At 53.5% G+C, this 21,281-nt stretch overlaps 4 protein-coding genes across 4 annotated transcripts; 1 reads left to right on the plus strand and 3 right to left on the minus strand.

The window, feature by feature from the left end:
- Positions 1–2,465: 2,465 nt before the first annotated feature.
- LOC103211773 (PSMC3 interacting protein) lies at positions 2,466–4,648 on the plus strand. The gene is made up of 8 exons (XM_007957751.1): positions 2,466–2,499; positions 2,596–2,696; positions 2,873–2,962; positions 3,199–3,310; positions 4,017–4,162; positions 4,273–4,326; positions 4,443–4,502; positions 4,592–4,648. The coding sequence occupies exons 1-8, from the start codon at positions 2,466–2,468 to the stop codon at positions 4,646–4,648; spliced, it is 654 nt and encodes a 217-aa protein (XP_007955942.1).
- A 1,284-nt stretch (positions 4,649–5,932) lies between these two features.
- MLX (MAX dimerization protein MLX) lies at positions 5,933–9,403 on the minus strand. Its single transcript, XM_007957754.2, has 8 exons — positions 9,362–9,403; positions 8,944–8,980; positions 8,393–8,482; positions 8,000–8,106; positions 7,639–7,738; positions 7,371–7,470; positions 6,806–7,007; positions 5,933–5,989 (listed from the first exon to the last, which is right to left on the minus strand). Exons 1-8 carry the CDS (start codon positions 9,401–9,403, stop codon positions 5,933–5,935), a joined length of 735 nt encoding a protein of 244 aa, XP_007955945.1.
- A 1,044-nt stretch (positions 9,404–10,447) lies between these two features.
- On the minus strand, positions 10,448–13,779 carry COASY (Coenzyme A synthase). The gene is made up of 9 exons (XM_007957756.2): positions 13,080–13,779; positions 12,262–12,476; positions 11,856–11,987; positions 11,544–11,733; positions 11,400–11,464; positions 11,132–11,216; positions 10,865–10,962; positions 10,612–10,758; positions 10,448–10,507 (listed from the first exon to the last, which is right to left on the minus strand). The coding sequence occupies exons 1-9, from the start codon at positions 13,777–13,779 to the stop codon at positions 10,448–10,450; spliced, it is 1,692 nt and encodes a 563-aa protein (XP_007955947.1).
- Positions 13,780–14,159: 380 nt separating this feature from the next.
- HSD17B1 (hydroxysteroid 17-beta dehydrogenase 1) lies at positions 14,160–20,802 on the minus strand. Its single transcript, XM_007957768.1, has 9 exons — positions 20,706–20,802; positions 20,431–20,598; positions 20,132–20,311; positions 19,850–19,943; positions 19,170–19,347; positions 18,911–19,096; positions 14,556–14,682; positions 14,353–14,403; positions 14,160–14,194 (listed from the first exon to the last, which is right to left on the minus strand). Exons 1-9 carry the CDS (start codon positions 20,800–20,802, stop codon positions 14,160–14,162), a joined length of 1,116 nt encoding a protein of 371 aa, XP_007955959.1.
- Between the last annotated feature and the right edge of the window lie 479 nt (positions 20,803–21,281).

Raw genomic sequence — 21,281 nt, forward strand, 5'->3', positions numbered from 1 at the left:
TCTGTTGTTAAACCATTCTTTAGTTTGGGCTTTTTTCAAAGCAAGCTTATCCTTTGGTTCTGCGTGGGAGGCCAGCCCCTTCCCCGCCTCCAGCCCATCCTCATTTCTGGAGGCCTGACCTCAAGTCCTCCAAAACAGTGCTTGTGAAACTGAAAAAATGTGAACATGACATGGGGATGGGCCTCTTCTACGTCCCCTTGGGCCATGGGGGTCAGTAGGCTGGGAGGGTCAGGGAGTGCTTCCACAAGACCTCCTGGTCTCACTGAAGCCCCCGGAGCCTCCGGCTTGTCTTTGGTGCTGTTAACCCCTGGCTTCATTTGACTGTCAGCCTGAGCAACAGCTAAGCAATACCATGCCCATTTCTATGTTCCTGCTCCTTCCCTTGCCCCTCCTTTGGAGAAGTAATAACTCCATGGGGGAGTACAAAGTAGCACTTTACAAATGGCCCAGTGGCATTCATCCCAGGAGCCACCAGCTCTCTTGTACCAACTATTCTTAACTCCCTGTTCAACTCCTCTCTTGCTTTTATTTTCAACCGCTTCTTGTCTTGGCAGGGCCTCCTTTAAGGATGAGTCCAGTTAGCAAAAAATGTGTCTGTAATCAGCAGAGAGCCCTTTACAGGGCATCTAGTCTGCTGCTACTAGTAAAATCATGAGACAAAACCCAAAAATGGCAATGAATTCGAAGTCCATGCCAGCCCATAGCCTCTCTGCCTCCCCAGTCAGAGCTCAAGCCAAACTCTTCTATCCTCTTTCCCTCTGCATTAACCCTTTGCCAATCCTCAGGGACCACTCCCCCAGCACCCCCATGCCTGGGTGAGGGATGTTGGACAGAGCCCATTTTCATGTGCTGCAAGTGGGGGTGTGCTGACATGTTTGCTCTTGGTTGCTGGAAAGGTAGAGATGCCAGGGAATAAAGATGGTTAACAGTGAGAAGGGAGAAGAGCTAGGTGCCTATTTCATAGTCACTACCCTTTGTGTGAAGGCTGGGGTAACAGCACCCCCACCCCACCCTCACTTTAGGGTTCTCAAATAGACTGACTTTGGGCACCTCTCTTCTCAGAGCCCAGATATCCTACAGGGAGCTCTGATGTGGGGAATAAAAAAAAAAAAGGGAGGTGTGGGAAAGGAGTGGGATTTTGTGTGTCTGCATGAGTGTGTGTAGTTTCAGGCCTTGAGAGTTGTCAAGGAGGAAGAAGGAAAGAAAGGAGAGCAAAATCTTTGGAAGGTGTTTCTTCTACCTGGGGGGATCCTGCTCTGAATCTCCTTAGTCCTCCACTGTGAATTGGGGTGGGTGGGTGGGCAGGTGAGTGCTGGGGAATAAATCTTGTATGAGAACAAGAGACTGATGTTGAATGGGGTCCTACCCTTGTTAAGTATTCTGTTGTCAATCTAATTCATTTGAAGAGGTGACAGCCTCAGAAGAGACACCCACCTGCCTACCCCTATTTTTCCTTTGAGACAGAACAATCACTGTAGTATGAGGCCGCTCTCCCAATCCAGGAAAGCCAGACATGAATGTATCTGGCACTCGTGGTCCGCCTCTAGCCTGCTGTTCCATCATTTCTAATTCTAAACGTTGAGTCTAAGACAACGTTTAAGAGCTAGTGAAGTTTTAGGTAGCATAAGGCCTTAAAAAGCACTTGCTCCTCCACTGGATTGAGCGGCAGAGGCAGCTGCTCTTGGGCCTTCAGCTGACCTCAGAAACTAGAAATACTTATTTCAGGCTGTCCCACTGGCCACTGTGGGCAGAGGTGGAAAGCACCTGCCAGGTGCTGCCGTGAGCTTAACTGCACCAATAAGCTTTTATACAATCTCTGCGGTTTAGGAGTGGCCCCCTTCAAACGAACCGTCCCTTGGCGTTCAAACAAGAGCGTGTATTGAGCACCCCCTGTGTGTGAAGCTCGGTAGCGGGCACATGAAGGTTTAACGCTCGTTCTACGGCGATGACGCTATTTTCACAACCATCCCTTTATTCCTGTTTTACAAATAATGAGACTGACCAACGAAAAGAACACTGGATCGTGAGCGCAGGACATACCACTGTAAGTAGCCTTGTGACCTTGAGCAAGTCGCTTGCCGGGTGCTGGAGCTGATCCCTGGCTTCCATTTAAACACTCCCGGCCTACCTCAAGCACACGAGTACTCTCAGCCGGGGCTAGAAATGGGTCTCGAAATCTTGGTGCGTTCTTTAATCGGCCTCCCTGCGGATGAGGACAAAGGGAGAAGTTCGAACCCGTGCGGGCCCCACCTTCTCCGCAGAAGATCGCCCGTTGCGGCCAGAATCCCGAGCGTCTTCCGAAACAAATGCGCTTCTCTACGGTGTAGCGGAAGAGCCGTTGGGTTTGTCAGTAGGCTTCCCCTTCAGCCAATCACTGCTCGAGGCCCGCCCTCCATTGCCGGAAGAAGCTGTTGCTCGGAGCTACTACAACTTCTGGCTTTCTGAGGTTGGCGGCGGGGAAGGCCATGAGCAAAGGCCGGGCGGAATCTGCGGCGGGAGGTAAAGGTGGCACGGGCGATACCCGGTTACTCGGGAAGGGAGCGGTGCCGAGGTTAGATCGAATGACTCCATCTTCGGTCTCTTCTCTCTCCATAGCCCCCGGACTCCTCCTGAGATACCTGCAGGAGCAGAACCGTCCCTACAGCGCCCAGGACGTGTTCGGGAACCTGCAGCGGGAACACGGCCTTGGCAAGGCGGTGAGGACCCCGAGATTCCTGCTCTTTGGGACCCGTCGAATCAGGCTGGAGTCCCCCCTCTCGAGCTGACGGGAGCTTTCCGGCCTGCCGGGGGCTTCCCCATCATTAACTGAAATCCCCCCAACCTGGGCCCAACGGTATTCCTCTTGATTGTTCCGTCCCCTTCCCTCTGCCAGGCAGTGGTGAAGGCGCTGGAACAGCTGGCCCAACAAGGCAAGATCAAAGAGAAGATGTACGGCAAGCAGAAGATATATTTTGTAGATCAGGTGAGTGAAACCTGCACATTGGGTGAATCCACTCCTAGTAAGCCACTTGACTCGTCCACATTCTTCCTATCGTTGAAACTCACACTTGAAGCTTCACTGACTTTGGGAGAGTGTTCTCTTACCTCTTCAGCCCTGTGGGTGGTTTTCTGGGGAATACCGGGCATACTGCAATCTTGCCTTCTTATTTTTGCACCTCACATCTCGTTCCACTTCCATCTTCTTCTTGTCTCTGGCAGGAGCAGTTTGAAGTGGTGAGTGATGCTGACCTCCAGGGCCTGGATGCCAAGATCGTGGCCCTCACTGCCAAGGTGCAGAGCCTGCAACAGAGCTGCCGCTATATGGAGGCTGGTAGGACTGGGGGGCCCTGGAGGGTGCCCCTAGCAGCAGGTTTAGTCTTGAGCTCAGGAATGACTGTTGAGTTCAATGCCTTGCTTCTCACACCCTTTTGCTGGGTTGCCTCGAGCATTACATGAAAAGGAAACACCTGATGGCTTTTGAATTTAAATGAGCAAGACAAGCATTTGCTTGTGTACCATGATTCTGTGTTTGAACTGCCAGCCTTCTGGTCAGCAGTCAAATGCCTTAGGCACTACGCCACCAGAGCTTCTGGTTTCATTTATTCTTCTCTTTAGGGAGCTGGGAGCTCTGGTAGCGTAGTGCCTAAGGCATTTGACTGCTAACCAGAAAGCTGGCAGTTCAAAGCCACCAGCCACTTCTCAGAAGATTGGGCAATGTACTTCTGTAGAGATACCGCCTCAGAAACCCAAGGAGGGGTCACTATGAGTCTAATCGACTCCATGGCAGTGAGTTTTTGTTTTTGTTTTAATGAGCTATTGCAAGTCTGCTCAACCTCCCACTCCACTACTACGTGTAGATGGAGTAGAGGAAAATAGTAAACTGGGAATTCTGTAAACCTTTATTTCCTTAAGCATTTCCACAGTTTAGATTCTAAAGCAAATCAGATGCCTGGCCTCCCACCTCAGGGAGCACCCACTGGGAAAGACAGAACCCCTTCTGCGGGGGTAGCCATAACCCCAGGGAGGTGTGGTTTCAGAGCTGAAAGAGTTAACTAGTGCGCTGACCACACTGGAGATGCAGAAAGAGATCCAAGTGTTAAAGAAGGAATGTGCTGGCTACACAGAGAGACTGAAGAACATTAAGGCGGCCACCAACCATGTGACTCCAGAAGAGAAAGAGCAGGTGATCTGGGCCGAGCTGGAGGGCTTGTGTCGATCCAGGGGTGGAGATGAGGGGTGGCCCCCCCCAGCAAATCAGGCTGGGCCTTAAAGGAACTGGTGTCTTCTGTCTAGGTTTACAGAGAGAGGCAGAAGTACTGCAAGGAGTGGCGGAAGCGGAAGCGGATGGTAAGTGTGCTGGAGTGCCAGGCCTGGAGGTACTCTGGAAAACAGAGGTCACGGGAGAAGCTACCGCCTGCTCCCACAGCTGTCTATCTGTAGGGGGTGATTTTGTTTCTTGTCAGGCAACAGAGCTGTGTGATGCGATCCTTGAAGGATACCCCAAGAGCAAGAAGCAGTTCTTTGTAAGTGGGACTGTCTTAACATAACACTTGCCCGCTCCCCTTGGGTCTCTGCCCAGGGTGGTCTCATTCACCTCTCCCCCTTCCCACAGGAGGAAGTTGGGATAGAGACAGATGAAGATTATAATGTCAAGCTCCCAGACCCCTGAGATGCCCTCTGGCAGGACGGGGGATTGGGAACACAAAGGTCCTGTCCTGGCGCCTTGTTGACGTTGGCTTTGTTATTGCTGTTCCTGCTGCTTTCTGCTTCTGAGCAGAGCAGTCAGGTGAGCGGCACAAACCAAAGGATTGTGTGGAGAGAGGGCTGTAGCCTGCATGATGGTCACACTCATTTCATTGTCCACCTGCAGTGTCTTGAGCTTAACTCTTGGAACAGTGCTAAAGAAAAGCGTTTGGCAGTGTTTATTGTGATAGTTTGATATAAAAATATTTAATTTCCTCTGGATACTCAAATCTCCCAGTTATCAGACCCGAGGAAGGCAGAAGGGAGCTTCAGGGTGGCGGTCTGGAGAGGCCGCTGTACACAGCAGTACTCTCCTGGGCTTCTGCACCCCAGAGGCCTTTAGAGTTTATTCTGTACCCCATCACTGCACCCCAAGTCCTGGGAAAAATGCAGGTAGCACTGAAAGCAGAAACCCAGATCAACTTCACAAGAAAGGCTGAGAGTAGTTTTGAGCCCAGGTAATTTTCCAAAGTTGTAACTTTAACAAATGCACTGCTGTCTAGAAAAATAAATTTCTGAAATATGAAAAGTTTTGTGTACTTAAACACAAAATATGTTTGCTTTGCTGTGCAGTGCTACCAGCTGTGGAACAGGGAGGGACTGCCAACCCCAACTGCCCAGAGCAGGGCAGGAAGCTGGTGGCCCTTCCCTGGGCCAGGCCAGGAAATCCCTGGTCACCCTGCACTGACCAGGCAGCCTTAGCCTCGGTATGAGGCCGCCTTTTGCCCTTCATGGCTGTGGAAGTACTCCTCTTGCTTTTTCTCCCATCCAACTACTTTTTGCCAAAATGGCCAGACTTGGGCCAAATGCTACCCGAGAGACCCAAATAGGCAAATAGCAGTTTCCAAATATATGTAGTTCATGAGCACATAGGAGAAAGGCTTGGAAAAAGGGCAGAGAGGCCAGGGGCTCTTTGGGGTATTCAGACCAAACCCCCATCCTGAGGACTTCCATGAGGTGGTGGGAGGGGTGAGACTGGGTACATTTGAGTTTCATAGTCAATATAATAAATTAATTAGAAGCTTTCACAACACAAAAACCCCAGCGCACTGAGGGCAAGGTGGTGGTGAGAGAACCACACACCAAGTAGAAACCAGCTGACTGGTGTGAGGAGTCACAGTTGGTCAGTCTCCCAGGCCCACCAGCTCCGTGGCCAAGCTGAAGATGACTCGGGGGCCTCTTGTTGGCTGTTCTGAAGGTTCCAAGCCCGTCAGTACAGCTGGTTTTTCAGTTGGTGCAGGACACCAATCACGATCTCTCGTAGGGTCTGGGAAAGACGGCAGAGGTAGAGACAGACCCTCAGGCAGAGAGCAAACAGTGGTCTCAGGTAGTGCCCACCTCACCGGGGGTTCTCTCAATGTGCATCAGAAGCAGCTCTGGGCAGTGCACTGACATCAACAGTTTACTCTGAGATGCCCCCAAAACAAGGTAGGGAAAGGGATGGAGAGATGACAAAGCAGAGAGTAAAATGTTCACGGTAGAATTTAGGTGGGGGGATTGGGAGTCTTCACTGTAAAATTCTCCCAGTGTTGCAGTGGGTTTAAAATGTTTCACAAAAAGAAAGAATCTCAGCTGCAAGGTAAAGTCTCAAAATAAGCAACCAGGCCTCAAAAGCAGAGGACCTAGCATAACACTAATACCATGAACACACCTATCCATTATAAATAATGACATCAACAACGAGCCTCTGGGTAGACTATGTCAGTGGGCCTGGGGGTGGGACCCAGGAATCTGTAGGTTTCCAAAAACCCAATGTAGTTCTGTCACAGGTGGTCAGGTTCACATACAGCCAAGGTACAGCTAACAAGGCAGCAACCATGGGGACCAAGTAAAGGCCTAGCGAGAGTCTACTGTATTGAGTAAGTGCTCAGATCATTCTGGGCAAATAAAACCATAACAGGAAATTATGGGCTAGATAGCAAAGAAGAGGGAAAACAAAGTGCTGAGGCTGCAGAAATACCCCTCAGGAAACCTACAAGTTGCTAGCATGCTTTTCTGAACAGATGATGGCTTGGGCCACTTTACCTAAAGGCAGGGAGGCAACCCCAGCACTTCCACCTCTGTGACCATTGCTGCCCCATACCTGAGGCTTACAGTGTTCCTCAATCCAGCTAAAGACACAGGCTGACAGCTCCTGGAAGCTGGCCACAGAGATGGAAGCATTGAAGGACTGGAACAGGGAGTCCATGATGCCTTGAAACACGTTGAACTTGACCTGGTCAGAGACCTGGTCCTCCCCCTCGTGGGGGTTGTCCTGGTGTGCCTTCACAATCTGCTCATAGTTCCTAAGAGAGAGCAGGCCAGGAATGAGGTGGTACAGCAGCAATGCCAGTGCACAGAAAAATGGGTTACCCATCCCAGAGAGCTCTGAGGACGTATTCAACATCAGCTAGATAGCTTTGGGTTAGAAATGGTGACTCTCCCCAGCCTTTCCTTCCTACATCTAGCAGCTGTTTCCTTAGTGTCTGCTATATGTATTGGTCTGCTGGGGAGGAAGTACCTAAGTGACAGGGTTCCCTCAAGGAGTGAAAGTATTGTCTGAACTGTAGTTCCTGATGTAGCTTTTGGACAAAAGGAGGGTACAAACTGCAGTCTGACTCAAAGTCCCCTCAGGAGCCCTGGTTCTTCCAGTTTAGTAGCTCCCTTACACTTTCATGATCTTTAGGGCTGTGACGTCCTTGCGTAGTGTGGATACCTCCTCCTCCTGCTTCTTCTTCTCCTTGTGCAGAAACTGGATGTAGTCAATGGCTGGAGTGGGAGTGGGAAGCATGGAGGAAAGCTCAGCCTGGGGGGGACAAGGTTTGTTTCCCCCGCCCCCAGCCCTCATTACAACCAGCACACCAGGGCTGAGCTGAGTAGGTAGGAGGCACAGTCCCCCATTGGTCCCACCCCCTTCAGTGCTCTCGGTGGCCATACTCTTTTGTAGAACGATGGCTTTGCTGAGCTTTTGGGAGCCAATGGAGAAGTCCTGTTGCTGGCAGGTGGGGACAATGGTCTGAAGGTCATCATAGCCTCTCTGTGAAGACAGCAAGGGAAACGGGGATTCCTTAACCCCTAAGGCAAACTGGCAAAAAGTTAAGCTTCCGTAACACTTCAGTTCCATGCTCAAAGGGGTGGGGAGAGGTGGGGTGAGGCTAGAAGGAGGGAGGTGTTCAGGTCCAGGGGCTGGGTCAGCTTGAGCCCAAGTTGGCCTGGGATTCGGATAGAGCCTGGGCAAAATGAATGTGAAATCTGTAGGGCCTTCTGCTCTGGCTGCAGTGCAGGCCTCCCCACTCACTTTGATGGCATCTCTCCTCTTCTGCTCGGCCTGAGTGTGTGCGCGCCGCCGCCGGTCCTTGTAGGACTCCTTATAGGACTCCTGGTGGTAATCACTGTCCTCGTCATCTGGTGAGAGTTGGGGGCAAGGAGAGGTCATGCCAGGGCCCAGCAGAGCCCAGCTACCCTACCTTCACTCAGTTGAGAAGGAGGGGAACTCAGTGCTCAGACGTGGCAGATGCACAGAAGAACCTAACACCCTAGGATGAGGTGAAAGATGGTGAGACCCTTTGTCTGGCACTAGGGCTCCATTACCCGTTACCCCCATGTGGATGGCAGGAGCTTCCTTTCTAGGAAAGATACTAAAGTGATGGCATATCTTAGTCCCCCCAGGTGGGGGGATGGTGCTGCCTACCTGTGTTGGGGACTGAAGAGGCACTGGTAGAACCGATGCTATTAGCTCTGGACACTACGCTCCCCTTGCGGGTGCTTTCTACAAAAAGCCCTGGAAAAGAGAGGCCCCAATCACTAATGGGTGAGGTGAAGAACACTGCCAGGTCCTCAGACACTTGTGGCCATAATAGCTTCCTGATCCTTAAATGCTGAACTCTCCCCTTCAATCCCAAAGCCAGCCAGAATGGGCCACTCACTTCCTGCCATACCACACTGCCTGTAGTGACACCCCTGCTCTCAACCGGGCATCTGGACATGAGAAGGATTAAGAGAGTGACCAGTTGTCATTATTTCCATCACTTCCCTGCCCCAGAACAGAAGAAACTGGGTGTCACTATTGGTTGCTTCCTGTCCCTGTCCTTCAGCTCCTCCCTCGCTGTCTTCAGCGAGCACTGCACTCAGGTGTGACTTTGCTCAGGTGTGACTGGGGAGTTCACACGAATCTATAGGGCTGAAGCAGGAGTGTCACTTTGAACTGAGGACGGTGAGGAAGGAAGGTGGGGAGCCACTCACCAGGGTCCAGGCTGTTGTCGCTGTAGGCATATTCCACCTGAGGCACCGAGCAAGGAAGAAGCCCATCAGACCCCCGTTCCTGGGGAAGGCGTCCCAATTTACTGTGTGTACTTGCGTATCACACACACTTGGGGCAGGCCATCAGCACAATGAGCCCCGGCGAGAGCCATGGGAGCGCCGCCCTTCTCTTCACCCCGATCCCTAGGACCCACCCGCTGTCACACTGGCGAGCACACGCCTCAATCGTTTCCACACCTTAGCACGAGCCGGGCGAAAGCTGTCTTCTCTGCAGCCTCAGGGCCCAGAGTTGGGCGGGGAGACTTGGGGAACAGGAGGAAATCCCCTCGGCTTCTGAACCCTTACGTGCACGAGCCCCACCCTCCCTCCCCTCGCCAGCGTGCGCGCCCACGGGGCTTGCCTTGACCCAGGGGTCTTCGGGAGAAGCGACCGGCTCTGTCATCTTGAACCCACCGAACCGGAAACAAGCCAGCGGGCGAGCCCCCCGCCTCCAGGAAGAGGGAGGTGCATCCACCTGATCCAAACCCACCAATCCGCGGCCAGGAGGCGGAGGTCAACCACTACGCACGCGCAGGCCGTGGGCTTTAAACTACAGCTCAGAGCTCGAGCTGAAATGCAGTTTTAGGGTTCTTTCTTGTCCCCTCGCCCTCCCACTGGGGCTAGGCACTCTGGGGCGGCGGCGAAATGAAGCACGTTCTATGAAGTGGGATCCCCTCCAAAGGCTTTATGAATACTGCCGCATAGTTGTGCGCACGCGCGCTGCCCAGCCCGGCCAGCTCAGAGAGAGCCCTTTTCCCAGGCTGCCCCGCAGGTGCGTGCCCAGCCTCTGGAACCATGAGGCCCGGTGGGTCTGGAATTAGGCAGCGCTTCCTCGCGCCTGACCCTACCAGGCTGCAGCTCTGTGAGGGCAAAGCTCCTGTCTGGCTTGTTTAGGGATGATCTCTCAACACTCAGCCCAGTCCGGCAGAATACCTGGGGAATTAATGGTTCCTTGCAAAAAGCCTGTGAGCCAGTTTATCCTACTTTGTAGATAAGGACACTAAGGTCTCTACAAAGTCCGTGACTTACCCAAAAGCACACTGGTAGTCAGTGGCAGGCCTGGCTTTCAGGCCTGGGCCCCACACTTGTGACTCAAGGGTTCCAGAGATTTCCAGAAGTGTAGGAGCAGAGAGCAAACACAATACATTCACCTGGAAACTGTCACCTTTAATTGTTACTAGTTCCAGTGTTTGCCCTGGCCCTAGTCAGCTGTAGGCCTCATGGACACTCCTGGGCAAGGGCGAGGATGGACCACCACCAGAGTCTGCTCCTTCTTGAGCCACGTCCTCAATGCTGGCCTCATACAAGCAGGCTGGGTAGGCCCAGGCCAGCTTAAAGCTCCCTAGAGCTGAGCCAAGGATAAGCATCAAGGTCCCCACTCCTCTCACCACTGGATCTCTAGTCAGCTCCAGGGGCCAGTCTGACCCCACTAAGAACTCATGGTCAGTCAGGGGCCTGACTGCATCTGGGGAATACGCTTCTGCAGGAGGTTCCAGGCTTTCTCCACCTTTGGGCAGGTCAGAACATTGGAAGGAGGCAAACAGGACAGGGTCAGGCAGGCACCCACTGGAGACTCCCTCCTCACAACCCAGCCTTTCCCTGGGTACCCACCTGGTGCTGGGTGACCTCTGGCTCCCATAGTGTGCTCAGCACCACATGGCTCTGGTCCACAAGCTGCTGCCCACTCATCTGGTTCTGCAGCCGGCTTTGTGCCGCAGCTTCACTTAGGCCATCACGCTCCACGATACGCCGTATAGCCTGGGCACAGGTCAGGCATTGGTCAGGAAGGATGCCAAGCTCAGCCCCCAGCTCAGTGCAGGTTGTAGTCTGCAATGGGGGTGGGGTAAGGGTGGGGTCCAGGTACCTCAGTCTCAGGAATGACAACGGTCCACACCTCATGCACCATGTCCTGCCAGCCGGCTTCAAGAAGCATGGCGGCATCGATCACGCACACATGCTTTCCTGTGGGGAAACCCCAGTCATTGCCTGTAGCACTCTGCCACTTGCCACCAGTTAAAGTGCCCAGGAAACATAGTCCCGGGGAAACGTGGATGTCTAGTGTGGGCTGGGGAAGTGCCCAGAATCTGCCTAACTGTCCCCCTTGGCTGCTCTCATCATCCCTGCTACTCACCCCTACTCACAGCCAGGTCCATCTCCTCTCGGGCCAGCTTTGCAATAATTGGCCACATGATGTCTGTGAGTATCTTCAGTTGCTTCTGGGGAGGGGCACAGAGAGAGCAGGCAGAGGTCATCTTCCCTCAGAGACAGACCTACTCTGAGGGAGATGGTCACTGGGAGCAGATGAGTAGAAATAGCATTCTGGGCTAGACCAGAAAGATCCACTCTGTCCCAACTGCTGGGTGTAGCAGCAGTTAAGGAGCCACTAAACAGGTGTTTACCTTGTTCCCAAACACTCGGCTGCCTAGGATCTTCCTGTTGATGATGCCATCTTTATGGAGAATATCTGGATGACAAAGATGGAGACCTGAGCAAGGTGGCCAGGCCATCTCACCTCAGGCCACCACCAGCCTTCCCGTTATTACCTGGTCCAAAGGCTTCCACCACGGGCTGGTAGGCTGGGCCACCCGGGGCATAAGCCCGATGGCCAAGGTGGTCACTGTCGATGATATATGCCCCCAGGCCCTTCAGACGATGAGCTACTGAGCTCTTCCCAGAGCCGCTAATGCCCGTCAACCCAATCACATAGAGATTTGGGGGAAGCTGTGGCCTCTTCTGGGACAGATGAGAGAGGGAACCCCACAGTTACCAGGGCTCTCAGGCTCATGCTTAGGGTAACCCCTCACTCTCCATCCTCCAGCATGTCCAGCCCACCTAAGTGGGGTAAGGGTGCCTACATGTGGTGCCCGCAGCAGGTTTCCCAGCATTCGGTGGCGTAAGCTGGAGGAACTGACTTTATCCTCTTCATTTTCCATGTGGCTTGGGTCCTTCAGGAGCTGGATCTGGTACAAGTCAAGCTCCTCTAGGTCCTGAGGTAAAAGGGGGAGGGGGTGGGGAGAGGGAAGGAGGGGTGAGATGAAGAAGGGACAACCCCAAACTCAACCTGCCCCTTATCCTCTCCCCATACACCCCGGGCTTCACTTCCAATTCACAAAGCATTCTGGGACTCAGTTCCTCCTTGCCTTTTCCCACCACCTACAGCCTTCTCTTCCTTCCTCTAGGGCCACGGTACTTCCAACAGCCTCCCACAATGGCCTTCCCCATTCCCATCCACTCCCTCTGCCAGTCTCCCTCAGGGGTTACGTTCTCAAGACGGAAGCGGTTGACGGCCATCCCCCCACGATAGGTCTCCTCGCTGACCACCAGGAACTCCAGGGAGGGGTCAGAGCCAGCAGGCCCATAGGGGTCCAGCAGGGGAATGAGATCAAAAGTCAAGGAGGGCTTGATGTCCACCAGGAACTCACTCAGATGTTCCACACGCACTGCATAGGGTTGGAGCAGTTCAGGGAGCAACTTGCCTGGGGAAGGAGCCCGAAAAACAGTGAGATCTTTTGAGTGGAGAGAAAGAGTGTGGGACAGCTGGAGAAAGAGTACCCCTTGGCACTGTATCTCTAGATAGGATGGTGAGAAAAGCTAAGTAAGGAAGTGGTCTGTGAGCGAGGGGCTGGGAAGAAGGAGTCAGGCAAATACAATAGTGCCTGTACCCAAGGAACAAGCCACCAGGAAACTACTCAATAAATAGCAGTGCAAGTAGACATGAGTCAGACGGATAATTATAAGATTCAAAATCATCCTTGAATCCCCTTTTATTGCCTCTGGCACTACTACCTACAACTCACTCATCCATTTATTCCAAGGTCCCAAACTTTAAGGTTCATCATCTGGAGTTCTTGTTAAAATGCAGATTCCCTGGCTCCACAAGGGGGGAATCATGATAGAGTGGTGACTGGCCCACCAGAAAGCTTAACAAAATTTCCTTAGCACTGAGTGCCAGGCACTTCACATTTGGGAGAGAAGTGAATTAATGGATGGTCTCACTCTTCCTCAATCTTGACATAAGGGCAGAGGGCAAAAAGATTTGGGGTTCTCCAGTGCCCTAATCCAAGGTCCCTCTCACTCACTCTTTAACAGTTCTTTGTCTGCTACTCCCACCACAAGCCGCTCCTGGGCCAGGATGCATGAGACGCTGAGCAACACCTTGTGGGCATTGTGTAGGCGGTCAAACGTGCCACCCACAGCCCCACGGTGGTAGCCACGCACTGGCTGCTTTGGAGACCTGGCCGTGGGGGAAGCCAGCTTGATGGTGGAAGATGAGGGGTCACTCTGGGGCTCCACGGACTGCTCCCGAGGCCCATACTCGGGGTATAGCAACACCGAACTCAGTTGTGGGCAACAGCTATAACAGCTGGTGGCATAGCGCTCTAGCTGTTGCTTGACCGGGTTGTACTGGCCGCCATCCACGGTCTGGAAGTCAGTCATCACTACTTCCGGCGGGTGGGCCAGATTCTGGACTGAGCTGAACTGGGGAGGGAGAAAGGCGCTTTTGGCTCGGATATTCGTCAGCAGAACTCGGACGTCGAGGTGCCTGTGGACATCAGCGCCTGTGTAGAGGTGCGTGATGAGATCGAGAACTTCAAATGTGGCCTGCACGGGGCTGGACTCGGGCTGAGCAGGACCTTCCAGGCTCAGGCCTGGCTGCAGATGGACATAGAGCGTGTGCTTCACCAGCTGGGCCGCCGAGGTTAGGATGGGCGCCAAGCGAGTTGTCAGGGAGGCCAGAGGCGTCGTCAGCACCAGGAGGCCTGACCGGAACACAGCCATGTTGCCCGGGCCTGCAGACAGGGAGATGAGACGAGGGTGACTGAGGGCAATGCGGCTGAAACCGAGGCCTGCACGGACCTTTGACTCTGGGGGAGACGTGAGTCAGGGACAAAGTCTCGGTGGTGATCGAGGGAAACCTGGAAAGGGGGGCGGGGCATGGCAGACTGAGCCTCGGGCTGTCCTCTGACTCTTCGTTTCCTCATCTCTCAGACCGGGCAATGAATTCACTGAACTGAATCAAAATGCTGAGTGGAGAACTGGGCAGGAGACCCTGGGTCATCAGGCTGGGGATCCAGGGTCTTGGGCCCTCTTGCTAAGTTGCACCAGGGTCTTCAAGGAATTGGGGGAGGGAAGCGAAGGGAGGAGCTCAGATCCAACCCCTACTCACTGATGCCTCCGGGCTCGGGCTCTGGCTCTGCGGGTACAGCCAAAGAGGCGCCCAAACAGCGACCCGGAACCACTACTTCAGGAAACCCGACACCAAGCTACGGAAAGCGGAAAGGCTCACACATCTCAACTTTGGTCCGGCGCGAGCTTTTCGAGAGTTTTCTCTTGAGGTGAGTCGCGTCCCACCGATGGGGAGGAGCTGAGTTCCCAAGATGAGGCGATGGGTAAATCGTTGTCCTAGGGCCAAGCCGTTCGGAGTCAGGCGGAGAAGGGCAAAGCGAGTTTAAATGCTCGTTTGTCGGATGGTCTTCGGGTCACCCAGGAGGCAAAGGCAAACCAGTGCTAACATCAGGCTTAGTGGATTCTAGGGACGAAGGTGGGTTTCTTACGGTTGCGCGTGAGCCAGGGCTTGGCGTCCCCGAAGCCCGCCTTGTTCTCTCCGAGTGCGAGGATCCTCGCGTGGAAGGCCACCAACAGTTGCCGAAGCTCCCATTTCGCAGATGGGAAAATAGGCCTCTATGTTCAAGGGGCATATAGGGAGGTAGCGACAGAGGCCAGGTCTCCCGGCTCCTGTGGGATGCTCTCCGCACCACCCAGATGTAGGGTGTGCCTGTGTGCAGGGAGGTAAGCGGGAGAACGCAGCGTGTAAGCTCAGAGGACAGTCTTTGGGCGTGAGAAAAGGAAGTGAAGGCAGGGGGCCTTAGCATGAAGCTAACAGGGCTGGAAAGGCTGTTGTTGTTATGTGCTGTCCAGTCGGACCGACTTAGCGACCTCTCCTTGGGTTTCAGAGGCGGTGTCACTACCGGATAGTAGATTGCCCAATCTTCCTTCGGAGGAGTGGTTGGTGGTTTGAACCGCCAGCCTTCTGGTTAGCAGTCAAGTGCCTTAGGCATTAGGCTATACCAGAGCTCCTGCTAGAAAGGCTAGTGGTAGTCTTCTTGGTGGGGAGGGCAAGCCAGATTGAGGTCAGGAAATGTTTCCGGTAAATTGCTCAGAGATGTCAGAAGAAAAGGAAACCAACCTCCAAATCTTCAACAGTGTGCTGTGTTTATTATCCTGAACTAAATAAATGCTCTCTTTTATACTTAATTTTGTGTTTGTCTTTTGTATTCTTTTTCTTAAATAGGCCCCAGAAAACCTGGACCTGCCCTTGGAGTCAAGGATCAAAGAGCTGTAGAGCCCCACAGACATTAATGGAGCAGGCTTTTTGCAGGAGACGTTTTAAGCTGGATTTTAAACAGTGGACTCAGTTTTAAGAAGCAAGCAGCGAGGGCTGTCAGGGAGTGAGGGTCTCATATGCCTGCACACCAGGCCAAAAACCAAACCTGTTGCTGTCAAGTGGATTCCAACTCAGTAGTAACCTTACAGGATAGAATAGAACCAGTCCATGGCTAACTAGCAGGCTGGTGATTCAAACCCACCAGCCACTCCTCGGAAGGAAGATGAGGCAATCTACTTCCGTAGTGATACCTCCTTGGAAACCCAAGGAGGGGTCTCTATGAGTTGGATTTGACTCCATGGCAGTGAGTTTTTTTTTTTTTTTTTTGAATCTTTGCCAGAGCAGACTGCCACATCTTTCTTTCGCGAAGCCACTGGTGAGTTCAAACCACCTACCTGTTATCTGGTTAGCAGCTGAGCACTTAACCACTGTGCCGCCAGAGCTCCCTTACCCACACACAGTCACATTGCATGAATGTCTAACCAGAAGGCTGGCAGTTCAGACCCACCAGCCACTCCTTGGAGGGAAGATTGGGCAATCTACTTCTGTAGTTATACCACCTTGGAAACCCAAGGAGGGGTCACAGTGAGTTTGGTTTGGTTTTGGTATGTGAAGGCACTAGCTTTACGCACAAGAGGTAGACCAGTGAGCAAAACAGAGTCCCTGCCTTCCTGCAGTTTACATTTCTGTATGTCAAGGGATGGGAATGATAAAGGCTACAGACAGTAAACAAATCTATGTCATACTGGTGGTGGTAAGTGCTGAGAAAAGAAAGGGTAAAGGACTAGCTGGGAAGGGAGGGAGTGTTATTTGAGACAGGGCGGTCCAGGAAAAAGAATATCTGCAAGGAGATTATGAGAACTGAGGAAAGGTGAACCAGAGAGAGGGAACAGCAAGGGCAAAGGCTCTGAGGCAGGAGGCCAGTGGGCTGGATTGATTAAAATAGAAAGTAGTGGGAGATGAGGTCGGAGAGGAAATGGGGCAGGTCAAAGGTCTTGGAGGCCATGAGGGAAGACCATGGATTTTGCTGAGATGGAAAAACACAAGAAATGTTTTGAGCAGAGGCATGAAATTATCAGATGTTCATTCTTTAACAATCATTTCAGCCATCTGTCGATATTTTACTGTCCACAGGTGGGCAAGAGTGGAATTGGAAACCTATTAGGAGGCTACAGCAGTAATGCACCGAGAGATGATAGTTTGTAGCCTAGGGTGTTTTCTGAATATGCTTTGGAGGTTGAAGTAGAGCTGACAGTTTTGGCTGATGGATTGAATGAGGGATGTGTGTTTGTGTATAAGAGAGAGAGGGAGAAGAAAGGAGCCAAGGAGTCCAGCAAGGTTTTTGGACAAGGAATTGTGGTTTGGACACATTAAGTTTATTTAACATCAAGTGGAAGTGATGAGTAGGCAGCTAAAAATAGAAGCCTTGAGTTTGTGGGTGACGATGGGGTTGGAGTTATGTGTGCTTTTCTTGGGGGGGTTCATTAGCATGTAAATGGCACTCGAAGTCCACAGGATTGTATGAGGTCAAGGATATAAATGTATGGAAGAAAGAGGGGTCACAGTTCACTCATCCCCTGCCTTCCACCCCCAGGGGTGACCCTGTGAATTGTATACACACACACACACACACACACACACACTCTTCTGAGGTGCAGAGGAGCAGCCTAGGGACGGAAGCTGGGCTCTGAGAACAGGTCCTGTGCCTCAGGGGCTTATGCCACCTTGACTCCATCCCCCTCCCATGGCCTTCCTGGGTGCAATAGGGGCAGCAGATCTATCTGAGCCAAAAGGGTGAGGAGGTAGGCAAGGGCAGGGTGGCTGTGAGGCCCCTTGTCCTTTCCCCCAAGAGCAGAGGTGACAGGGCCCAGAGACGATCCTTCTGTGGAGGTAGGGGTAGCTCAGGAAAGAGTGCCTCCTTCCCCCAGCATCCCACACAGAGCCCTAAGGACCCCAGTCTGCTCCTCTCTATTCCCACTTCCCAAGCTTTCTCAAGCCATTCCTCCCTCACCTTTTCCCTCCTTTCATCTACAGCCCCCAAGGCTCTCAGTGCCATCCCCCTAGTGCAGGGCCTTGCCCCTTTCATCTGCTTGCAGCCTTATCACTTAGCCTGTTTTCCAACCCTTCTCTGGCCTTCTCTCCCAGGAAGGCAGAAGGAGATTGTCTCAGGCCTGCAAACCAATTCAGTGACTTCTGCCCCAGCCCCCTCCGCTGGGCCCTGGAAGGTGGACAGACCATTGGGAAGACCAATCAGGTCTGCAGCCACAGCCCAACTCTGAAATGACAGGCAGCTTGGGGCTGGTGGGGTGTTCTTCTGGTGGGGGTGGGGTGGAGGAGAAGGAAGTGAGGCTTTTTCTCTTGTATTCATTTAGCCCAGTTCTTTATACATCTAGCTTCCGAACGGGAATATAACACTAGCATGTCAGTAGTGATGCTACTTACTAGTACCTCTATACCGGCATTTTCAGGCATTATCTCAATTAAATCTTACTACATGGTGACACAGCGGTTAATGCACTTGGCTGTTAATCAGAAGGCCTGGGGTTTGAAATTATCAGCCACTCCATGGTAGAGAAGACCTGGAGATCTGTGCCTGTAAAGCTCACAGCCTAGGAAAGCCTGTGGGGCAGCTCTGTCTGCCCTGTAGATAGAGTCACTGTCAGTCGGAATGGACTTGATGACACACAACACCCCACATCCAACCCACCCAGCGGATGCCTTGCGAAACAGGTCTGGTGATCTGCTTTGGAAGTCAGTCTTAAAAACCTTATGGAGCGCAGTTCTATTCTGACACCCATAGGGTCGCCCAAAGTCAGGAAAAAACAAAAAACCCTGCCATTGAGTGGGATCGGACTCATAACGACCCCTCCTTGGGTTTCTGAGGCAATATCACTACAGAAGTAGATTGCCCAATCTTCCTTCTGAGGAGTGGCTGGTGGATTTGAACCACCAGCTTTCTGGTTAGCAGTCAAATGCCTCAAGCACTACACCACCAGAGCTCCTTAAATCAGATTAGACAACAATTAACAACCCATGAGATATGTACTATTACACCCATTTTACAGATAAGAAAGCTGGCAAGGAGAAAGTAAAGATCTAGCCTTAGGTCCCATGGTTAATGAGGGCCAGGTCACAACCCGACTCCTCCCACTCGGGTCCCTCTAAGTCTTAATGCTGCAGAGGCCCTTTGGGTATCCAGGGTCAGCTGGCGTCCTGGCTGTGACATGGGCTTGTGGCGGGCACCTGGCATAGCTCCTTCCCCTCTCTGGCCCTCGGTTTCTGTAGATCCAGGACTAACGTGACCTGCGTGATCACGCACTCACTGCCAGGGCCCTTGGAAGCCCCAAGCCAACCACTGGTCATTCAAGTACAGTGCAGCGGGAACTCTCACCACTGCCCCAGACCCCTGACTGTACGCCCCCCCCCCCTCCAGGGGCTCAAAGGCAGGCTCTGGAGACGAGAACGAAGCTTTTATTGCAGGGCATTGGAAGGGGAGCTAAGCTCAGGGCCTCCCAGTCCTGCTGCCTCTGGCTGAGCTGGACTGCCATCGGGGTTCTCCGCAGACTCTTCTTTGAACACCTCGCGCCGCATAGCGGCCACGTAGCTGCAGCCGCTGGGGTCGCCGAGGCGCAAGCGCACCAGGGGCAGGAAGTGCTCCGTACTAAAGTAGCGCAGAGCGGGCTGCGGGTCGCGCAAGGCGGTGAGGAAGACCTGCAGCGGCGGGAGAAGACTCGCTGGCGTGGTCCGTGGCCGCCCCAGCTCCCGGAGCCCGCCCGGCGCCCACCTCCGTCACTTCCTCCGGGTCCTGCGCCGCGTCGCGGAAGACTTGCTGACAGTGGCTTTGGTAGCGCGAGAAAAGGTCGCGGGTCTTGGCGTCCGCGCCGTGCAGCGACCCACCCGGGCCGCCCTCCAACTTTTCCTGGAAGGCGGTGTGCACCGGGCCGCATTCGATGAGGCTCAAGCTGCGGGCCGAGAGCAGCAGGTGGGCGCGGGCGTGATGCTGGCCCGGGACCGCGTGGCGGGCCGGGCAGGAGGATGGGAGAGGGGGGCTGTGCGCGGGTGGCAATTGCTCAGGACAGCCGGAGCATTTGTACAGTTTTCCTGCCCGAAAGCGCTCCCACCTCCACTTGAGGGCGCGAGAGAGACGCTAACGTAGAATTCGAACCAGCTTACAGCTGTGTGACTTTGAGCCAATTACCTACCCTCTCTGGGCCTAAGCTTCCCAAGAACAGTACCTCACCAGCAAGGTCTACTCGGGAAGTGAGCTAACGCATGCCACATCCCAGCACAGTGACCAGCACACAACACATATAAGTGGAGCAAGTTGTTGTTGTTGTTACGTGCCATCGAGTCAGCCCCGACTCATAATGGAGCAAGTAGGGGCTAGGAATTAAAGCTCTAACAAGACCAGGTGCAGGGGCTCCCACGGTGGGGGTTGAGAAACGTCAAGGGGCAGTGACTCACTGGATCCCAAAAGATGGCAGCAGAACCGCCAGACTCTCGCATAAACCTTCGAGTGCAAACTTGCTGGCACAGTACACAGCATTGAAGGGCAGCCCTTGGAGGGAAGATGAGGTTGTTGAGGGACAACAAGGTGCAGGATGGGTCCACCGCTGTAGCATCATGCCACATGTGTCCCTAAGCCTCAGGCTTTTCTTTAGGCCACGTGCCTTGTCTGTAATGCCAGCTACAGGTCCTGGAAGCAAGTCTTTAGGCTCTTCCTCCTTCCCACCCCCACCTACTCACCCATCAAACCTCCCACGCTCCCAGTCACCAACACGCGCCCGGAGCGGCGCCGCTTCATGTCCGGCAGGAAGGCCTGAAGAGTCCGCACTGTTCCTGTCACATTCACGTCCAGCACGGAGCCCACCGAAGCAGCTACGTGTGCCTCCAGCGGCCCAAGCAGGCCCCTTCCTGCGTTACACACTGTGGGAACAGAGGCCTGGCCCACCTACTTCACCCACTGCCCTCAGCCCACCTCTGGACCCTCGGGTTCCCTGGGCTTAGGCGCATCCAGGTTTGGACACAGGACTAGGAAGGCTCACCCAGCACGTCCACACGGCCCTCTGTCACTTGTGCCCGGGCAGCAGCCACAGAATCGGAGTCCCTCACATCCAGCTGCAGTGTCTCCAGGGAGCCAGGAGGGCATCCCCGGGCCCGGGCTGCTTCCCACAGTGGGCCCTGAGCCTTCAGGTCCCTCAGGGTGGCATACACTGGAGGTTCGGGAGACGTAGAGGATTTGAATTCCCAGCATCCCCCTCCCTTGGCCCACCTGGACCATGAGCTGCTGCCTTCTCTGTAACCCAGTCTCCTCCTATACCTTTGAAACTCTGGGACGGGTCAGAGGCCAGACGCAGGGCCAGGTGAAGGCCGATGCCGGAGGAGCAGCCGGTGATGAGCACCACGGTGCGATCCATGGGAAGGTGCTGGCGGAGACCAGGGCTCCCATCACAGAGCTAAATACCACCTGCTTCACCCAACCCCCGCCTGCTGACACTCCATCCTTTGTTGTGTCTGCTTCACAATCTCAAGGCTGAGCCCGCCTTGGAGTTCCTGGCCCACTCCCCACCCTGCTCTGGGTCAAGGCAGAAATGAGGCGCCTGCCTCTGATGCTGCTCAGAGGGAGGGAGAAGGGCTTTCACTTTGCAGCAAGTACGGGCTTTGATAGGGATCTGGGCTTTGAGTGCTCCCGGGCAGATGGTCCCCTAGGCATGCCTCTGTCCCATGGGGACAAAGGTAGTTTCCAGAATTTGCTGCTGAATTTATGAAAGTAAATGCTTTGGGAGGGAATGCTTAGTGCAAAGGTCAGGGATTAGTATTAAAACTGGGGAAGTTAAGGCTAATGATGGGAGTTGGAGAGGAACTGGCCCCACACACGGATCCATGCTGAAGCCCC

Source organism: Orycteropus afer, unplaced genomic scaffold, assembly GCF_000298275.1.
Source record: "Orycteropus afer afer isolate SDZICR_OR568_19922 unplaced genomic scaffold, OryAfe1.0 scaffold00786, whole genome shotgun sequence".
NCBI lineage: Eukaryota > Metazoa > Chordata > Mammalia > Tubulidentata > Orycteropodidae > Orycteropus > Orycteropus afer.

Bases quoted from the DNA above. Each gene is read 5' to 3' on its own strand.
- LOC103211773 (XM_007957751.1), top strand. From the start codon at position 2,466: ATGAGCAAAGGCCGGGCGGAATCTGCGGCGGGAG. The intron at 2,697-2,872 runs GTGAGGACCCCG...TCCCTCTGCCAG, and splicing joins AACACGGCCTTGGCAAGGCG to GCAGTGGTGAAGGCGCTGGA. The intron at 4,503-4,591 runs GTAAGTGGGACT...CCCTTCCCACAG, and splicing joins AGAGCAAGAAGCAGTTCTTT to GAGGAAGTTGGGATAGAGAC.
- MLX (XM_007957754.2), bottom strand. From the start codon at position 9,403: ATGACAGAGCCGGTCGCTTCTCCCGAAGACCCCTGGGTCAAG. The intron at 8,981-9,361 runs GCAAGCCCCGTG...TCGGTGCCTCAG, and splicing joins CCGAAGACCCCTGGGTCAAG to GTGGAATATGCCTACAGCGA. The intron at 7,471-7,638 runs GTATGGCCACCG...CTCCCACTCCAG, and splicing joins AGCCATCGTTCTACAAAAGA to CCATTGACTACATCCAGTTT.
- COASY (XM_007957756.2), bottom strand. From the start codon at position 13,779: ATGGCTGTGTTCCGGTCAGGCCTCCTGGTGCTGACGACGCCTCTGGCC. The intron at 11,988-12,261 runs GTAACCCCTGAG...CTTTTACCTCAG, and splicing joins ACCGCTTCCGTCTTGAGAAC to GACCTAGAGGAGCTTGACTT. The intron at 10,963-11,131 runs GTGAGTAGCAGG...GTTTCCCCACAG, and splicing joins GGACCTGGCTGTGAGTAGGG to GAAAGCATGTGTGCGTGATC.
- HSD17B1 (XM_007957768.1), bottom strand. From the start codon at position 20,802: ATGGATCGCACCGTGGTGCTCATCACCGGCTGCTCCTCCGGCATCGGC. The intron at 20,312-20,430 runs GTGAGCCTTCCT...CTGTTCCCACAG, and splicing joins GGGCCGTGTGGACGTGCTGG to TGTGTAACGCAGGAAGGGGC. The intron at 14,195-14,352 runs GTGGGACGCGAC...CTGTACCCGCAG, and splicing joins AACTCAGCTCCTCCCCATCG to AGCCAGAGCCCGAGCCCGGA.